At 38.0% G+C, this 15,665-nt stretch overlaps 1 protein-coding gene across 1 annotated transcript in view; it reads left to right on the top strand.

The window, feature by feature from the left end:
- The window catches only part of COL21A1 (collagen type XXI alpha 1 chain), a 173,245-nt gene that overhangs the window by 83,832 nt on the left and 73,748 nt on the right, over positions 1-15,665 (top strand). The window contains exons 8-10 of the mRNA XM_081094853.1: positions 8-16; positions 271-354; positions 7,287-7,349. Of these exons, the coding sequence (XP_080950979.1) occupies positions 8-16; positions 271-354; positions 7,287-7,349 (156 nt within the window). The remainder of the gene's footprint in view (positions 1-7; positions 17-270; positions 355-7,286; positions 7,350-15,665) is intronic.

The raw sequence follows: 15,665 nt of genomic DNA, 5'->3' as shown, positions 1-15,665 counted from the left end.
CTTTCAGAATGGTGAGGTAGGCCTGGATACTATTGTTTTCCTTAAGGTAATATTTGCACTGTGGGACTGTTTAGCTTCCTTTCATCAACTGTAAGTATTTTAGATAAATTACACTCACTTTTTAAATGTAGTTTGAGTGTATTTAGTATTCATACCTTTTTGTGATTGGGAATTTCTTATTAGGTTAGGCTAAATAAAATATACAGATACATATGTACATATACATATATATGCGTCTTTCCATGTTTATTTCCATTTTTGTCTTCGTAGTGTCTCAATGGCCCCAGTGATGTAGGTGCAACTTCAGCTCCCTGTGTTTGTCCTCCTGGAAAACCAGGACTACAAGGCCCCAAAGTGAGTAATACTGAAAATGCTTTTTTTTGTTGTTGTTAAAATATACAAACAAGAGCTTCCAAATTTGGAGTTTCCACAAAATTCCAAATCACCATGGACCCTGTTATGAAATTTTCACCTAATGCTTTAGAACATCTTAAAACCTGAGTGTTAGTGACCTTTTAAAAAGCATATTCTAGTCCATATTTGTCTTTGAACCTAAAACTGATACTGCTAGCCCACAGTAGAGTGAGGGAGCAATATTAGTTTGCTTACTTATCTGTTTGCTCCCTCTCCATTCCCCTCCCTCAACACTGCTGCTAGATCCCAGAATGATTCTTACATCTTGGTAAAAAAATTAAGAAAGGGCCTTTAAGATATACTCTAAATTCTTAAATGTCTAAGATCTTAATTTGTCGAAATGATTTTCAGATAGAAAAATGGAGAAGAAATTTAAAATTGATTTTAATGTTGTGTTAGATGTCTAATTCTAAAAATGGAGGCGTATGCATTTATTTCACTTAATCATGTAGTAATTACATTGGGAAAGTATGTTTGGAGCTGTGATGTACATACTATTTTATAACCAGTTTATTTTTTATATAACAAAATACTTTGATATGTTCCCATGTTATTAAATATGAATGACTAAGTTTTTAAGTAAGTTGATGCTTACTATGGCATCAGAGACACACCCTAAGATACTGAGAAGTGGTCTGTTCACTATAATATTTTTAATATTATTTTTAAAATTACCTAATACAAATAATGTCTAACTTGAAAGCAAGTATGACTCTCTAGGGAAAAAGTGTTTTCTGTATTGATCGTCTATTACTTTAGGTGACCATAAATTTTTTTCTTAAATATGAATTATAATTTATATTTAGATGGAATTTTCTCTTTTTGAAAATATATTTTTATTGATTTTAGAGAGGAAGGGAGAGAGAGCTAGAAACATCAGTGATGAGAGGGAATCATTGATTGGCTGCCTCCTAGACGCCCCCTACTGGGGATTGAGCTCTCAACCCAGGCATGTGCCCTTGACCTGAACCAAACCCAGACCCTTCACTCTGATAGCCAATGCTCTATCCACTGAGCCAAATGACTAGGGCTAGATGGAATTTTCTTAGTATTTCAATCACCATGACTAAAGAAATCGTAGCTTCTGGACTGCTAAGATAATTTAATTCTTCCTATCTTTTATACATATTTCTCCCATTCATTTTCATATAATAGTTCATGAAATACTTCAAGCCTAGCTGTTAAAATCAATAAAGAAATTAAATTTAAGAAATAAAAGTTTACATTCAACATTTCATTTAAAGTGAATCTATTTGGTTTGGAATTTGACTTCAGTATATTATAATTAATTTACTATTGTAAACTATTTTCAGGTTGCTTTTCATAAAGTTAACCAAAGAATTCTTTAGTTAAACTAACTCTGTTATTTTGGATGCCTTGACATTAATGAGAAATACCTATAAATGTTCCAAGGAGAATATAAGACAGCTTGCTGTGACCTACCAGCAGACTTCTTTTTCAAATGTATTTACAATACTGAACTGTTATACATAAAAATGATTTGATCTGCAAGAAATACAGTATGGAAACCAGAGTTCCATGTTGCCTATTCTCTAAAAGCCCAGAGCGCTCTCCTCACTCTTAATGATTCTGGTCCCCCCAGGGTCTCTAAAGGGCTGTCCACTTTTGAGGAGGAATCAGATGCTTTTGATGTTTTCTGATTCTTCATTAGTGGTTCATTAGGGATCTTGTGGTGTCACTGTTTATTATTCACATATGTTTCTACAACAAAGTTTTAGAGCACTCTTTGTCTTATCCGATATCCAATATTTCTAAGTTTCACGTGTTCCTCATTTTCATTCTCTTTTCTTAGTCATAATGTAACCCCATTGCCACCTATTACTTTAAGTGAAATTGAAGTTTTCCACCAATCTTCATGTTGGCGTGCCTTCTTGATCTGCTTCCCATTTTCTTCAGAAAATCTGGCTGGAAGAGAGGAACACACACACACACACACACTCTTCCATCCTTTTAAAGCTCTTTCCCCTGGAAGTGGTTCCTTAGCCACATCAGGGACCTGTATGTGGAAAACAGAATCCCTAGCAACACTCTGAGTTTCATGCACTTCTTATAGAGAATTTGTGTCTTGGAAAATTGATAGGGTTTTATTTAGATCAACAAAACTGGAATTAATTGAGATGAAGCAATTTTACTGTAGATCAAATTGAGACTTTTTGGCTGTCTTTGATGCTTTCTGGAAAGCTTTGCAGATATCTGTCAATCAGAGTTACCTGTGAAAAATAGATCTAGTTATTTTATTAGCCAGAAATAGAGTTCTAGGAATCCTGTGAGTAAAACAGAGGAGTCTTCTATGGCTAGGTGGGTAAGTGCTTATTCTAAGATAATGTCATCTGTTATAAATTCTTGAACTTTCCAAAAAATATGACAACCCTATTAAAAAAACAGGTCAAATGAACTATAATACCTCACACTTACCATGACATTATAACTCTTTAATAAGCAAAGAAAAATTTATTTGTTACTGGACTGTGAATGCCTTGAACATAGCTTGCTTATTTTGTATCCTTAGTGTCAAACCTAGGAAGTAAGTAAATTAATAAATGAATCTATTGGAGTAATTTTTACATGCAGGTACTTCACAATGAAGGCAAATACAAACTAAACTCTCCTTTGGAATTCTACTATCTAACCCAGTGTTTAATAGTAATACTTTTTTAATTTAATGAATTATGAAATCATTGAAAAAATAAGATATACCCCTCCTCCTTATTAACTTATCTGGAATGCCTTTGTTCTATATGAAAAGTCCAGCAATCTCCACTTGACAAAGAACTCCCTTTTGAAAGACCTTAACATGCAGATGGCAGCTTCTTCCATCACTTTCAGTAGACACAGGAACATTTGTGGGGACACACTTTACACTTGATCTAACCTTAAATGTTAGATGTATTAGTTCAAAAGTGAAAAGAAAGCTTTTTTTTTGCTTTTTTTTAGAAAGGAACAATTTCTTAATAAATTCTTTGCTCTGAAGTGCCACTCTCTTTCCAGCTGTATTCCTTCTGATGCCCTATGTTTCACCCTCATAATTCTACATCAAAGAGATTCATTTGGACTTTCAAAGTATCCTCTGTCTGAATACAAAAAGGCTTTGGAAAATGTCAGGGGCCACTAGGCATTTACATTTTTATGTTAATTTACCCAGGCTCAGTTGATTCTTCCTTGCCTAAGAGAGTGGGTGTTTGAGTTTTGAGGGAGGGAAGAGGCTGGTTTTGGAGAATGGAATAGGTCTTAGGTCAGATACGCCTGTGGAGACCAAGACTAGAATGAAGGCACAAAGAGTTTGAGAAAAGGGCTTGATAACATGGGATTTGGTCCTACATGAAGAGCTCCAAAGACATTTGTTTTAGATGAGTAACTTAAAATATTAGCTTGCTTTTGCAAGCACAGCTATTTTTCATTTTAATTATTCATAATTACACTGCTTGAGAGGCCACGTTCAGAGATGGTTTAGCTCAATCCATGACATTTCCACTGCTGTCGACAACTCAAAAATCCTTTGGCACAAATTCAGTTCAACATAAGTAAGTTTTGCTTTTCAGTTGGATACATATTTTTAAAAATTCAAAGAATGCAAATGCTTCAACTAAATTAGGAGATAGTGATTGAAAATTTAGTCACAATTGTAGGATAAGTCATATGTCTAATTTAATGCATTTGGAAATCTTTTTCCATGTTCAATTTACTAGCAGTCCCCAGGTCTGGTTCTGATTAGTTTTTGAATTTTAATGTAGTCAGGGTGAGTAGTGTGTAGACACAGGGACTATGGAGCAGAATTGGATGATTTCAAATTCCATCCCCACTACTGCTCTGTGACCTTGAGTGAGTTACCTAACCTTCTCAGGCCTCACTTTTCCTGCATATAAAATGGGAATAATAAGATTACTTGCTTTGTGGTATTCTTATGAGAAGTCATTTAGTGTATGTAAATTTTTAAGAGCAGTCCCTAGCATACAGTCAACAACCAATAAAGATTGGGTGTCAGCTTTTAATACAGTAATAAAATGGAATTTTTATTCTAGTTGGCCTTCTCTCCAAAATTAGTTAGGATTTTATTTTATTCTTTCAATTTTATGGAAACAACACCAAACTACCTGAGATTTTGCAAATAAATCAGTAGGGTAGTGGTCAAAACAACGATTAAAATCTATCAGTAGTAATAAAACCTGCAAAAGAGATTACTTTTCGTTTGTGGAGCTATTGACCAGTGTTATGGTCCTTATGAAGTCACATTGGGTTTATCTTGTGGGTGATTTTTTTCCCCTTGGAAACTTGGTTTTGACTCATTTAAAATGTTATTGTTAAGTGTGTTTTGTACTTCTGTGTAGCATAGAAACAAATTCTGTTTCTTTTTGTGCCAAAGTTTTATTTCAGGCTCATCATAATAGAGGTTAAACCTTCTCAGAGACTTTCTATGTCCTAGATTTTGTAGATAATTAATATTCTGCAAGTAAAGAGGTCATTAACAGGAGATCTGATTTGAAATAAATCAATCAGCAAATAGTTATTGAATCTCTACTTGATTTACAGCATTGAAAAAAAAAATATGGACCATGTTTCAAGGAATATAAATCCAAATGATAAGTGAAGAAGACTAATCAAGAAAAAACTGAGAAAACTCCAGTTATGAAGAAGTGATCAGTGAGACAGGGGCTGCTATAGCATTTCAATAGAAAAAGACATCAGGAGGAAATGGAGTTACAAGGAAGCTGCAGCGATAGCACGTTTTGGCATAATGACTCTTACATAGAAAGGGAAGAAAATCTTCTTCCCGGGAGAAAAGAACAATGGAATTTACTGAAAGGCAGTGAGTCCAACATGAACATGGATGGAGAAGGATGGCAGGGAGGCTAGAGATTAATGGGGATCCCCTGAAAATAAGGAGAGAAACATTCTAGCACTCTAGAGAGACAGAATGTTGCTTCTTATTTAACACTGGAATCCTTGGATCCAAATTTCAAATTATGCCTTTTTAGCAAGACATTAAATGTTTCAGCATTGTTTTTCTCTCTAGATTTACAGTGATTCTCTCTTTTAAAAAATGATATTTTCCTTTTTTCAACCTTTTCTTATACTGAGCCTCTTGGGCGACTCCTAAGTGAAGAGCCCATCCCTTCTTCATTGGCTCCTTTATTGAGTTCACACAGTTCTTTCCATTTTTCCTGTTTAGTTTCAGGAACAAATCTCCCTAGCCAGTAGCCTGAAGTAGTATTTCCAACCAGGAAAGCTGGCTCTGTGGAAGTAACCTTAGTTAATGTATAATCACTGGGGTTCTGTGTGAATGATTTCTTGCTGAAAATAGTGAAGAATTATTGAGTTGAAAATCAGTTGTCTCTGTGCAGGAATTTATTGGTACTTATGGCCAAAACTTTGTGTTTTTTTGGCAAGATGTCCCATGTGGACCTCATGAACTCAGTAATAGATGAATATGATATTACTAGAGGCCCTGTGCACAAATTTGTGCATGGGTAGGGTCCCTAGGCCTGGCCAGTGATCAGGGCTAATGGGGGTGGGGGTGCGCAGAAGTTTGGCCTGCCTCGGGAGGTTGGCTGTGGGAGTGCACTGACCACCAGGGGGCAGCTCCTGCATTGAACTTCTACCCCCTGGTGGTCAGTGTGCATAATAGCAACCAGCCGGCCGGTCATTCGGTCGTTCAGTCATTCAGTCGCTTAGATATATATATATACACTAGAGGCCTGATGCATGAAAATTCCTGCAAGAGTAGGCCTTCCTTCCCCCGGCTGCCGGCACTGGCTTCCCTCTGGCACCTGGGACCTGGGCTGCCTTACCAGCTTCCCTCGGACTGCCCGCAGGCACACGAGACCTGGGCTGGCTTCCCTTGGGCCGCCTGCAGTCACTCAGGACCCAGGCTGGCCCAGCTTCATCAGGAAGGATGTCCGGAATGATGTCCGGAAGACACCCAGTCTAACTAGCATATTACCCTTTTATTATTATAGATTTGTGAAGTATTTCTTAGAGTTAAATTATCAAACAACCTCACCTCAAAAAAAAATATTGCTTTCCTTGTTTTGTTTTAAGGTTGGTGATCCTCTTAATGGTCAGTACTGGCCATTGCACAACAGTCTAGAGTTCCATAAAATGTGCCTGGGCTCATTGCCATGTTGTACAGAATAATGTTCTTTGAAGATCTCTGGTTTATGAGAGCAAAGGTCATTTCTTCATTTCTTAGGTATTACATGTACTTAAAGACTAAAGGGTTGTTTGGCTTGGGCCTCACTCTCATAAAAGTATTCAAGTTTTAGAATTTTAGCACGTTCAATGACATTCTAAATATAGGCAAAGAGGCACATTGACTGGATTTAAAGAAATTACTGTTGTGCAGCTTTAAATGTGAGTCCCATGTATAAAATCACATGGCTTTTAACTGTTTTTTTCTTAATAAATAATTATGAATTGACTTATTATATCATAGGTCAGTGATATCTGTAGTATAACATATAGAATAGAATTAAGTCTGTAGACAATGAGTGAAATATTACTCTCATTTAAACTGTATTTGCTATGATACTTAATCATTTTTTTAGAATTCTAAAAGTGTACCCTGTTTTAAATATTAACATTTTACATCAGGGAAATGTACTTTACCTATTATACCTGGTAGTCGCACACAAATAAATCACTGTAAGTTTTATATACTAAAAAGCCTTTATTCGTTAAGCTAGGCATTTAGAATATGGTATCATTTTTTCTAATCCCCATTTTAGGAATTCTGTTTGTTTGTTTTTAACATAACAAATAGCTGCCTTTAATGGAATTGGCTCTGAACCTTGGTGGGCTCTGACTGCACCAATATAGTTGTTGTTTTGTATTGAGAAGTTTTTCTTCCTCTCTAGGGTGACCCTGGACAGCCTGGGAACCCTGGCTACCCTGGACAGCCTGGTCAAGATGGTAAGCCTGTGAGTACTGAAAGCTTAGTCATCTCCAGTCCTGGGATTATAGTGTCAAAGATAAAATTTCACCTGGCAAAGTTAAACAGGCAAGGGAGCCTCTATCTAAGACTATTGGAATAGGGGAGAGAAATTGAACTCCACTTAGCTCAAACAAAAGGAGGGTGGATTTTTGAGTGCTGGAGTGAGCTAGTGGAAAAGTACTGGAGGACTTTGGGGGGCGGGAGGGGAGGTTGATCAGTGGGATGGAGCAACTTGAGTTATCCTGAGTTTGGCAGACATTTTCCTCAGTAGGTAAGTAAGCCATCTGCCATCTGTGTTTGCTAAGTGGCATCCATGGAAGTTAGGGTACTGCCCTCCCACAGAGACTGATAGATGCAGACACTTATCTTTTTTGAAGGCTACATTGCAAAGGGCTGGTCCTTGAGAAGGATCTTCCTTACTAGTTGTAAAGTTAGTTAAGAAGGTTTTTAAAAAGATTTACAACTCAAAGGGGCAGGTAAAGAATTTACAATTATGAATTTTTGAAAGTAAATCTTCTCAGGAAAGGCAGGCCTAGGGTCAAGAAGAAGCCAGTCTGAAGTTTAGTCAAGCTGAGGGGAGCATCCAGGCTGGCTTGGTCAATAGAATTAGCATTCTACTGATTTTTTAGGTATTATGTTCCTGAAAAAAAAAAAAATGATGGTTTGGGTTATTTGAGATCTTTGCAGAAAGAAAATTCTTCCGGTAGGTTGGAAAGCATTGGTTTCAGTTCATCCTGGATAAAAACATGAGTAGTTAAACCTTCATATTGTCTAGAGAACCAAGCCAATAAGTACAGAAATAGCGAGGTGGTGTAGTTCAGAAAATAGGGTGACATTTATCAGACTGGTTCTATTTTGATAGAATGAAATGAGATGCTTCAAAATTGCATACATCTCTGCAACATTTAAAAACTTGTTCAGTGAATTCTTAGTATCAATATTTAGTTATTTTCAGAAATCCTTTTATATTTTCCCTTCACATCTATGGAAATTCCCAAGGGGTTGACCTAAATAGAGATAAATTGTGTCAAGCTCAGAATTTTCAAAAAGACATGTTTATTTGGGAATAGTAGAGGAATTGTAATTCAGGACACACAAACTGTACCAAGTCTCTTGAGGGTTTGATATTTGTGGAGAAGGAATGTAAAGAGGGAAGAGTTCAGTTAAAATCATGAACAAATGGAGATTAGTGTTGAAAATTCCTCAAGCAGGGAAAAACCAGTCTTCATACATGCAAAGTTTAATCCAGACAGTTTTTGTTCATGCCTCTGGGAACCATGAGCAAAACTTTCCAAGGTTGATATGAGGCAGCCCCTGATCAAGTTTTTATCATTTAAGAAAGTTCTAACATTGTCAGTTTTCTGAAAATCAGGCATTTATGGGAAATCAGTTTCTCATTTCTTTAAGTTTTATTTTTCTGCACATGCATGAGATTTTCCATTTTATATCTTCCAGTTTCATTTTAGATTGAAATTCTCTCACACAAAACTCTTTCCTTTAAATCCTTATTGTTGAAATGATTACATATGTCCTATTTCTTCCCCCATTGACCCCTTCTAGCCTTCCTTGCCCTGTGCCCCAGGCCTTCACCACCCAATTATCTGTGTCCATGGATTATGAATATGTGCATACAAGGTCTTTGGTTGGTCTATTTCCACCCACCCTCCCCCCCACCTTCCCTCTGAGATTCAATAATCTGGTCCATGCTTCTGTCTCTGGATCTATTTCGTTCATCAGTTTATTTTATTCATTAAATTCTTTTTAAGGTTATATTATTTTCCTAAGAATGAATACACTTCTGTACACTTATAATTCTCCAAAAAAAAATAATATCTTCTAAGGTTTGAGAGAACTTAAGGGGCATTTATGAGTTAAAGAAACATAAAGCAAGTCCACTTTAGAGCATTTTTGGCAAATATTTACAGGTAAGTTACTATCAGAATGTTTATACCAATAAACAAACATAAGGGATTAGCTTTTGGATGTTAAATAGTTGCCACCAAAAAAGTATCTCCTAAGAGTTGTTTTTTTTTTATCATGAGACGTTAACTGTTGCCATGAAGAAGGAGAAAATTTCTATTATGAGCCAATAATGTTTGAGCAGTTAAAGCACTGTAGGCTTAATGTTAAACATCAGTACCCCATTGGGATGAAAGAGGATCTTGTCATGTCCCTGGGAGGTGCTGACAAATTTAATACAAAAAAAAAATATACAGCCAATTTTTGAAGAGTAATGATGTTCTGGGGCTAGTGGCACCAGTGTTGCATGGGAGAGGGGTTGATTATGCAGGTGAGTCTCTAGAGAGAGAGATGGTCAAAGAAGGGATTCTGAAGAGGCAACAAAATGATAGCCAATGGTAGCTGCAGGGAGCTGAGGAGCTGGGTAATTAAGGCTGAGGAGCTGGGTGATTGGGGCTGAGGAGCTGGGTGATTGGGCAGTGAGGCTCAACTAACCCACCGGGGTTCATTCTAAATATGCTGGTGGCAATCTCTTTGGGGATTTTAAGAAGGAAAGTGACTTGATCTGACTTTTTAGAAAGAGCAATATACAGGATGGCACAAAAGTAGGTTTACAGTTGTGAGTATGTGAAACAGTTTATTCTTGTATTATTAGTTATTCATTATTGAATTATATACCATATGAACAATTGTAAACCTACTTTTGCCACACCCTGTTAATATGGGGCAAGAGTGGAAGCAGGAGGCCAGATAGGAGGTTATTTCAGTACCCTGAGACGTAAGAGTGGCCTGGACTAGAGTGATGTGGTGGTGGGGAAGAGAAGTGGTCAGATTCTAGATTGTTTTTTAATGTAAAACTGATGATTATTTCTGTTAAATTACATGTGAAGCATGAGAAAAAGAGTCAAGGAAGACTTAGTGGAATAGAGCTTGAGCAACTGGGTGAATTACGGTGCCATTTACTGAGCTGAGCAATACTTGGGAGATGTAAGTTTTGCAGAGGAAATAGAAATTGCATTTTTGGACATGCTGAAGTTGTCTCCTAGGATATTAGATATAGGAATCTTGATTTCATGGATATGTTTGAGAAGGAAAATACCCAGTTGGGAAACTTTAGCATGTGGAGATATATAAAGCCACCAGAGTGGATGCGATTATTTAGGGAGTAAGTACAAATAACTGGAGAAGAGAAGGAGCAGTGGACTGAGCTTAGGGCTCTCTTACAGTGGAAAAAAGGAGAGGACACAGCCAAGGGAATTGGGAAAGAATGACCAGTGAAGGAGGAGGAATACCAGGAGAGTGTGACATTCCAGGAGCCAAGTTTCAAGAAGCGGGTGATAAGTTGTGTCATTGTTATCAAGAGACTGAGAAAAATGAGTTCCATGCCCAGATGGATTTGCTGTGTGGAGGTAATTAAGGACCTTGGTAAATGGAGTTTCAGGGAGGAGGAGTACAAAAGCTAGATTGAAATGGGTTCAAGAGAGAATAGGAAATAAAATGGTGACAGTGACTCTAGATGCTTCTTCTGAAGGCTATAACGAGAAACAGAGAAATGGAGTAATAGCATGGGGAGTCTGTGGGATAAAAGGAAGGTTTGTGTGGTTTTCTTTTTAATCCTCCTCACTCAAGGATATTTTTCATTGATTTTTAGAAAAAGTAGAAGGGAGGGAGAAGGAGGACAGGGAAGGGGGGTGGAGAGAGAGAGAGAGAGAAAGAGAGAGAGAGAGAGAGAGAGGGAGAGAGAGAGAGAGAGAGAGAGAGAGAGAGGGAGGGAGGGAGAGAGAGAGAGAGAGAGAGAGAGAGAGAGAGAGAGAGAGAGACATTGATTGATTGCCTCCCACACATGGCCCCACCCCCGCTGGCATTCCAGCCTGCAACCAAGGTATGTACCCTTGTCTGGGACTTGAACCCAAAACCCTTTGGTCTGTGGGCTGATGCTCTAACCACTTAGCAAACCAGCTAGGGCCAAAGTAAGGTTTTTAAAAAGATGGGAGATATTATAGCATGTTTCATGATGAAAAAAAATGAAGCAGAAGAAAAAAAAATGATGATTTGGGTTATTTGAGATCTTTGCAGAAAGAAAATTCTTTCGGTAGGTTGGAAAGCATTGGTTCCAGTTCATCCTGGATAAAAACATGAGTAGTTAAACCTTCATATTGGCTGGAGAACCAAGCCAATAAGTACAGAAATAGCGAGGTGGTGTAGTTCAGAAAATAGGGTGACATTTATCAGACTGGTTCTATTTTGATAGAATGAAATGAATAGATTCCAAACCTAACATGTCCCTTTTACCTTTATCCTTAACTCCTCTCATCTCCAGCATTAGCCTTGCAGTGTCTCTTACAGTTCATCCCTTTCTCACTTTAAGTTAGAGTCACATGAATTTGTTGCATTCCCTCACTGCACCTCCTAATCCCACCAAAGATACTGCCTGAGGTCCTGTGTAGGTTCTGATCTAATCACAATGGATGAGATGAGTTTTATAAATATGAGCCTTCCTTTGCCTAGAGACCCCTTCCCTGGGATGTACACTTTCTTTTCCTGGCAGCTGCATGCTGTGCCAACTCCAAAGCAGATACACTTCACAGGCTGAGGTGTCATCTGCTGGCATCTCACAACAACCCAACACTGCTAACTTATTTAGGCTTTTGTATTTCTCAGTGGTGAAAAGTCCTGGGCAATATTTGGAAATGAGTGCTGAGCAGGCCTTTCACAGGCTATCAGTTCTAGTTTGCTTCATTTACTTTTTTCTTTATCAGTATCTTGCCATGAATGAAAACGCTGGAAATTTGTTGCAATTAGCCTGATACAATAATCATGGATATTGCTCTGAGTCTTATTTAAGCTATCATAGACATATTGTCTCATTACCTTCAGTACATGTACATGTTTTCATGTATGTGTATGTGATTTTATGTATAGACTAGAGGCCAGATGCATGAAATTCATGCAAGAGTAGGCATTCCTTCCCCCAGCTGCCGGCACCGGCTTCCCTCTGGCACCCGGGACCCAGGCTTCCCTCCAGCCCTGGCTTCATCTGGAAGGATGTCTGGAATGACATCCAGTCTAATTAGCACATTACATTTTTAATATTATAGATATAGATGTAGCTATGTAGTATTTGGTATTAGATGTTAGGAAATATTAGACGTTAGATGTGGTTAGATGATATCTGATGCTAAAGAAAGAACTAACCAACTGTGGTAGACAAAATAATGGTAACATTCTGATCTTAAAGACCTGCTAATATGGTACCTTGCATGGCAAAAGGGACTTTGCCTGCATGATTAAATTAAGCATCTGAAGATGCAGGAATTATCCTGGTTTATCTGAGTGGCCCAGTGTAATCACAAGGTCCCTTATAAGTGGGAGGCAGGGGTATCAGAATCAGAGAAGGAAAAGCGCTGATGGAAGCAGAGATCCAAGTGAGGCAGCTCTGGAAATTGGAAAAGGGAAGGGACAGGTTCTCCCCTAGAACCTCTGGAAGGAATGCAGCCCCTGACACTATGAGTTTAGCTTCCTAAGAACCGTTTTTGGACCTCTGATCTGCAGAACTGGAAGTCTGCATTGTTTTAAGCCACTGTGTTGGGGGTAATTTGGTATAGCAGCAAGAGAAAACGGATACACTAACCCAAATTCTGTTTACCCAGAGGCATGACTTTTGTCTTAAATATCTCCTGTCCCTCAGTTTCTTTCTCTCTGCAGGAGATAGGAGATTGGGTGGCCAGGCAGGAAGAGAAAGTGTGCCTGGGAGCCAGAACAGCTGAGGGTCATTAGCGTGTGTCCAGGGCCAGCGCAGCGGGAGTGGGAAGGTGTGGGTGGAGCCTCTGGCTGGCGATGGAAGCCATCTGGACCAAGGAAACTTGGATGGAACAATTCGAAGGGAATTCTGCTTTGTTTGGATTTAGTTCTGTGCAACCCCCCTCAATAAGCAATTTGACTCTCTTTCTCATTATAACCAGGCCAAGTCAACCAAAGCTTTAAATAGTAAATTATTCCACTCTGGAGAAATACTAATTTTCATAAGGAAAATGCCTTCCACAAAAATTAAAGAGCTATTTTCAAATCCTTCTACTCATTTCTCATTTCTCTATTAGTTAAATAACTTATATCAGCACGGTGCCTGAACATATTTTACTCTTTTATCATTATAAAAAGGGAGGCAAGAAAATATTTATCTGCCCTGCTAGGTAATCAGAGTAGAACAACTATTAAAGACACAACACTGGCCCTAGCCAGTTTTGCTCAGTGGATAGAGCAGCAGCCTGCAGAACAGAGTCCCAGGTTTGATTCCGGTCAAGGACACGTACCTTGGTTGTAGGCTCCTCCCCAGCCTGGGCCCTGGTCGAGGCCGTGCAGGAGACAAAGAATCCATGTGTTTCTCTCTCATCGATGTTTCTCTCTGTCTTTCCCTCTCTCTTCCACTCTCTCTAAAAGATCAATGGAAAAATATCCTCGGGTGAAGATTAAAAAAAAAAAAAAAGGCACAACACTGATTTTTTTAAAAGGAGGCCATATGTGGAAACATATAACAGGACTATTTTAGGAGTCTGTAGAAGTTTATATTTTTACAGTGCTCTCTTCTGTCTGTTTTCCGTCATTATTAATTACTTTTTAGGACATAAAGTGCTTTACTGAAACCAAAGCTTTAGCTGGCAGGCGGAGAGACCTGTGGCTGTTTTGCCCTCTGCTTTGCTTTTAAACATGGCTTTGTTACTAAGGGTCTCCTATTCCTTAATCTGGAAAATGGGAACATGACACAGAGGCGTCCAGGTTCTCTCCATTCTGATTTTCTAAGATTCCATGTGGGCCACCATATTTGCTAAGAAAGGTCAGCTAGACAAAGCTACAGAATTCTGGAGATGATTGTTTTTATCACTGGCCTTCAGAAGTGACTCAGGACCAACAGGCTTAAGAGTAGGTCACATTTAGAGATGCAGTGCTCCCCACTCCTCATCCCCACCTTCCTCAGTGTGCCCTGAGTGGTCTATGGATTCCAAAGCTGGCCAGCTTGCTATGGAGGGTTAAACCTTAAAGAAGGGGTAGTCAGCACAGATGGGGAATTTCAGAGTTACATGATTTTATCAAACCGTGAATAAAAAAATAGGGGTAGGGACGGGGCTAGTAGGGGATGAAGCTGTATAAATAAGAGGAAGAAAGGAGAAGAGATGGAGTTCAGTTCTTTGGGCCATTGTGATGACATTGGCTTTCAGTTGGGGTGAACTCAAGAGCCATTGTAGGGTCCTGAGTCAAGGATCAATGTGATAAAACTAATTTCAAAAGGAATTACTCTGACTTTTGAGTTGAGAATAAATTTTAGGGTGATCAGGGCTAAAGCAACGAGATCAGTCAGGAGGCTCTTGAAATAACCCAGGAGCGAGATGATGGGGGCCAAATAGTAGTAGTGAGGTGAAGAGAACTACTACTCACAGTCTGGGGATATTTTGAATTTAGAGCTGACAGGATTTGCTGATGCATTGGATGTAAATTTTGGAGAAAAGTCAAAGGAAACTCTAATGAGATGTAGAAGGATGGGATAGAGAAAATTGGGCAAGAGAAATCAGGAATTTGGTTTGGATATATTAATTTTTGATGTTAGATGGTCAAGTAGAAATTTTCAGTGGTAGTTGAATATTGAAGTCTGACATTTGATGAAGTGTGAAGTGTTTTTTGTGATGTGTTTTTCATTTTTTTAAAAACCCATTTCTATAGTATTTTATATGTCAATTAAGAAGAACTTTTTATGCATGAAGAGAATTCATTGTTTTTATCTATCTAATTGTAAATATTCTATTTCTTTGGTTTATAATTTTTTTTTTTACTTTTAATAAATGTAATATTTTCCCACAAATATTTTTCTCTTGTAGTTTCTTCCAGTGTTTTTGTGGGCTCAAGATACTTAATATTCATTTTCCTTTTTTATGGTTTTTAAGAATATTAAATTCTTGATTTTATTTTTGGGATTTGCTTTGGTGTTTGAGGTGACAGGAAGGTCCAAAAAATTTTGACAAACTTGAAGAATGAGTATTTTAGCATAGTGAAATTCAACTGGAGTAAACATATGGCTCTTATTTGTCTGGGAGATGTTATTTAAATTTAACCTTGGTGAAAAGGAAGCAACATATGTGATGGTGATGCCTAAAAGTATGATGTAACTTTTGGCATCATTAGTAAACATATAATGTCTATATTAAGAAAGATGGCAGTCCTGCTTTTGGATTTGGTTCAGGATACTACACGTTAGGGATGTGTAGGGTCTGGATTTCATTCAGAAGAGAATAACTGGGAGATAATAGAACTCAGAAAACAGCTATGGGGGAGGATTTACTGAACTTCAGGTGTA

The sequence above is a fragment of the Myotis nattereri genome (assembly GCF_964212035.1).
Source record: "Myotis nattereri genome assembly, chromosome: 6".
In the NCBI taxonomy this organism is placed as follows: Eukaryota; Metazoa; Chordata; class Mammalia; order Chiroptera; family Vespertilionidae; genus Myotis; species Myotis nattereri.
The sequence above is the reverse complement of the archived record's forward strand: the minus strand, read 5'-3'. Positions and strand labels throughout refer to the sequence as shown.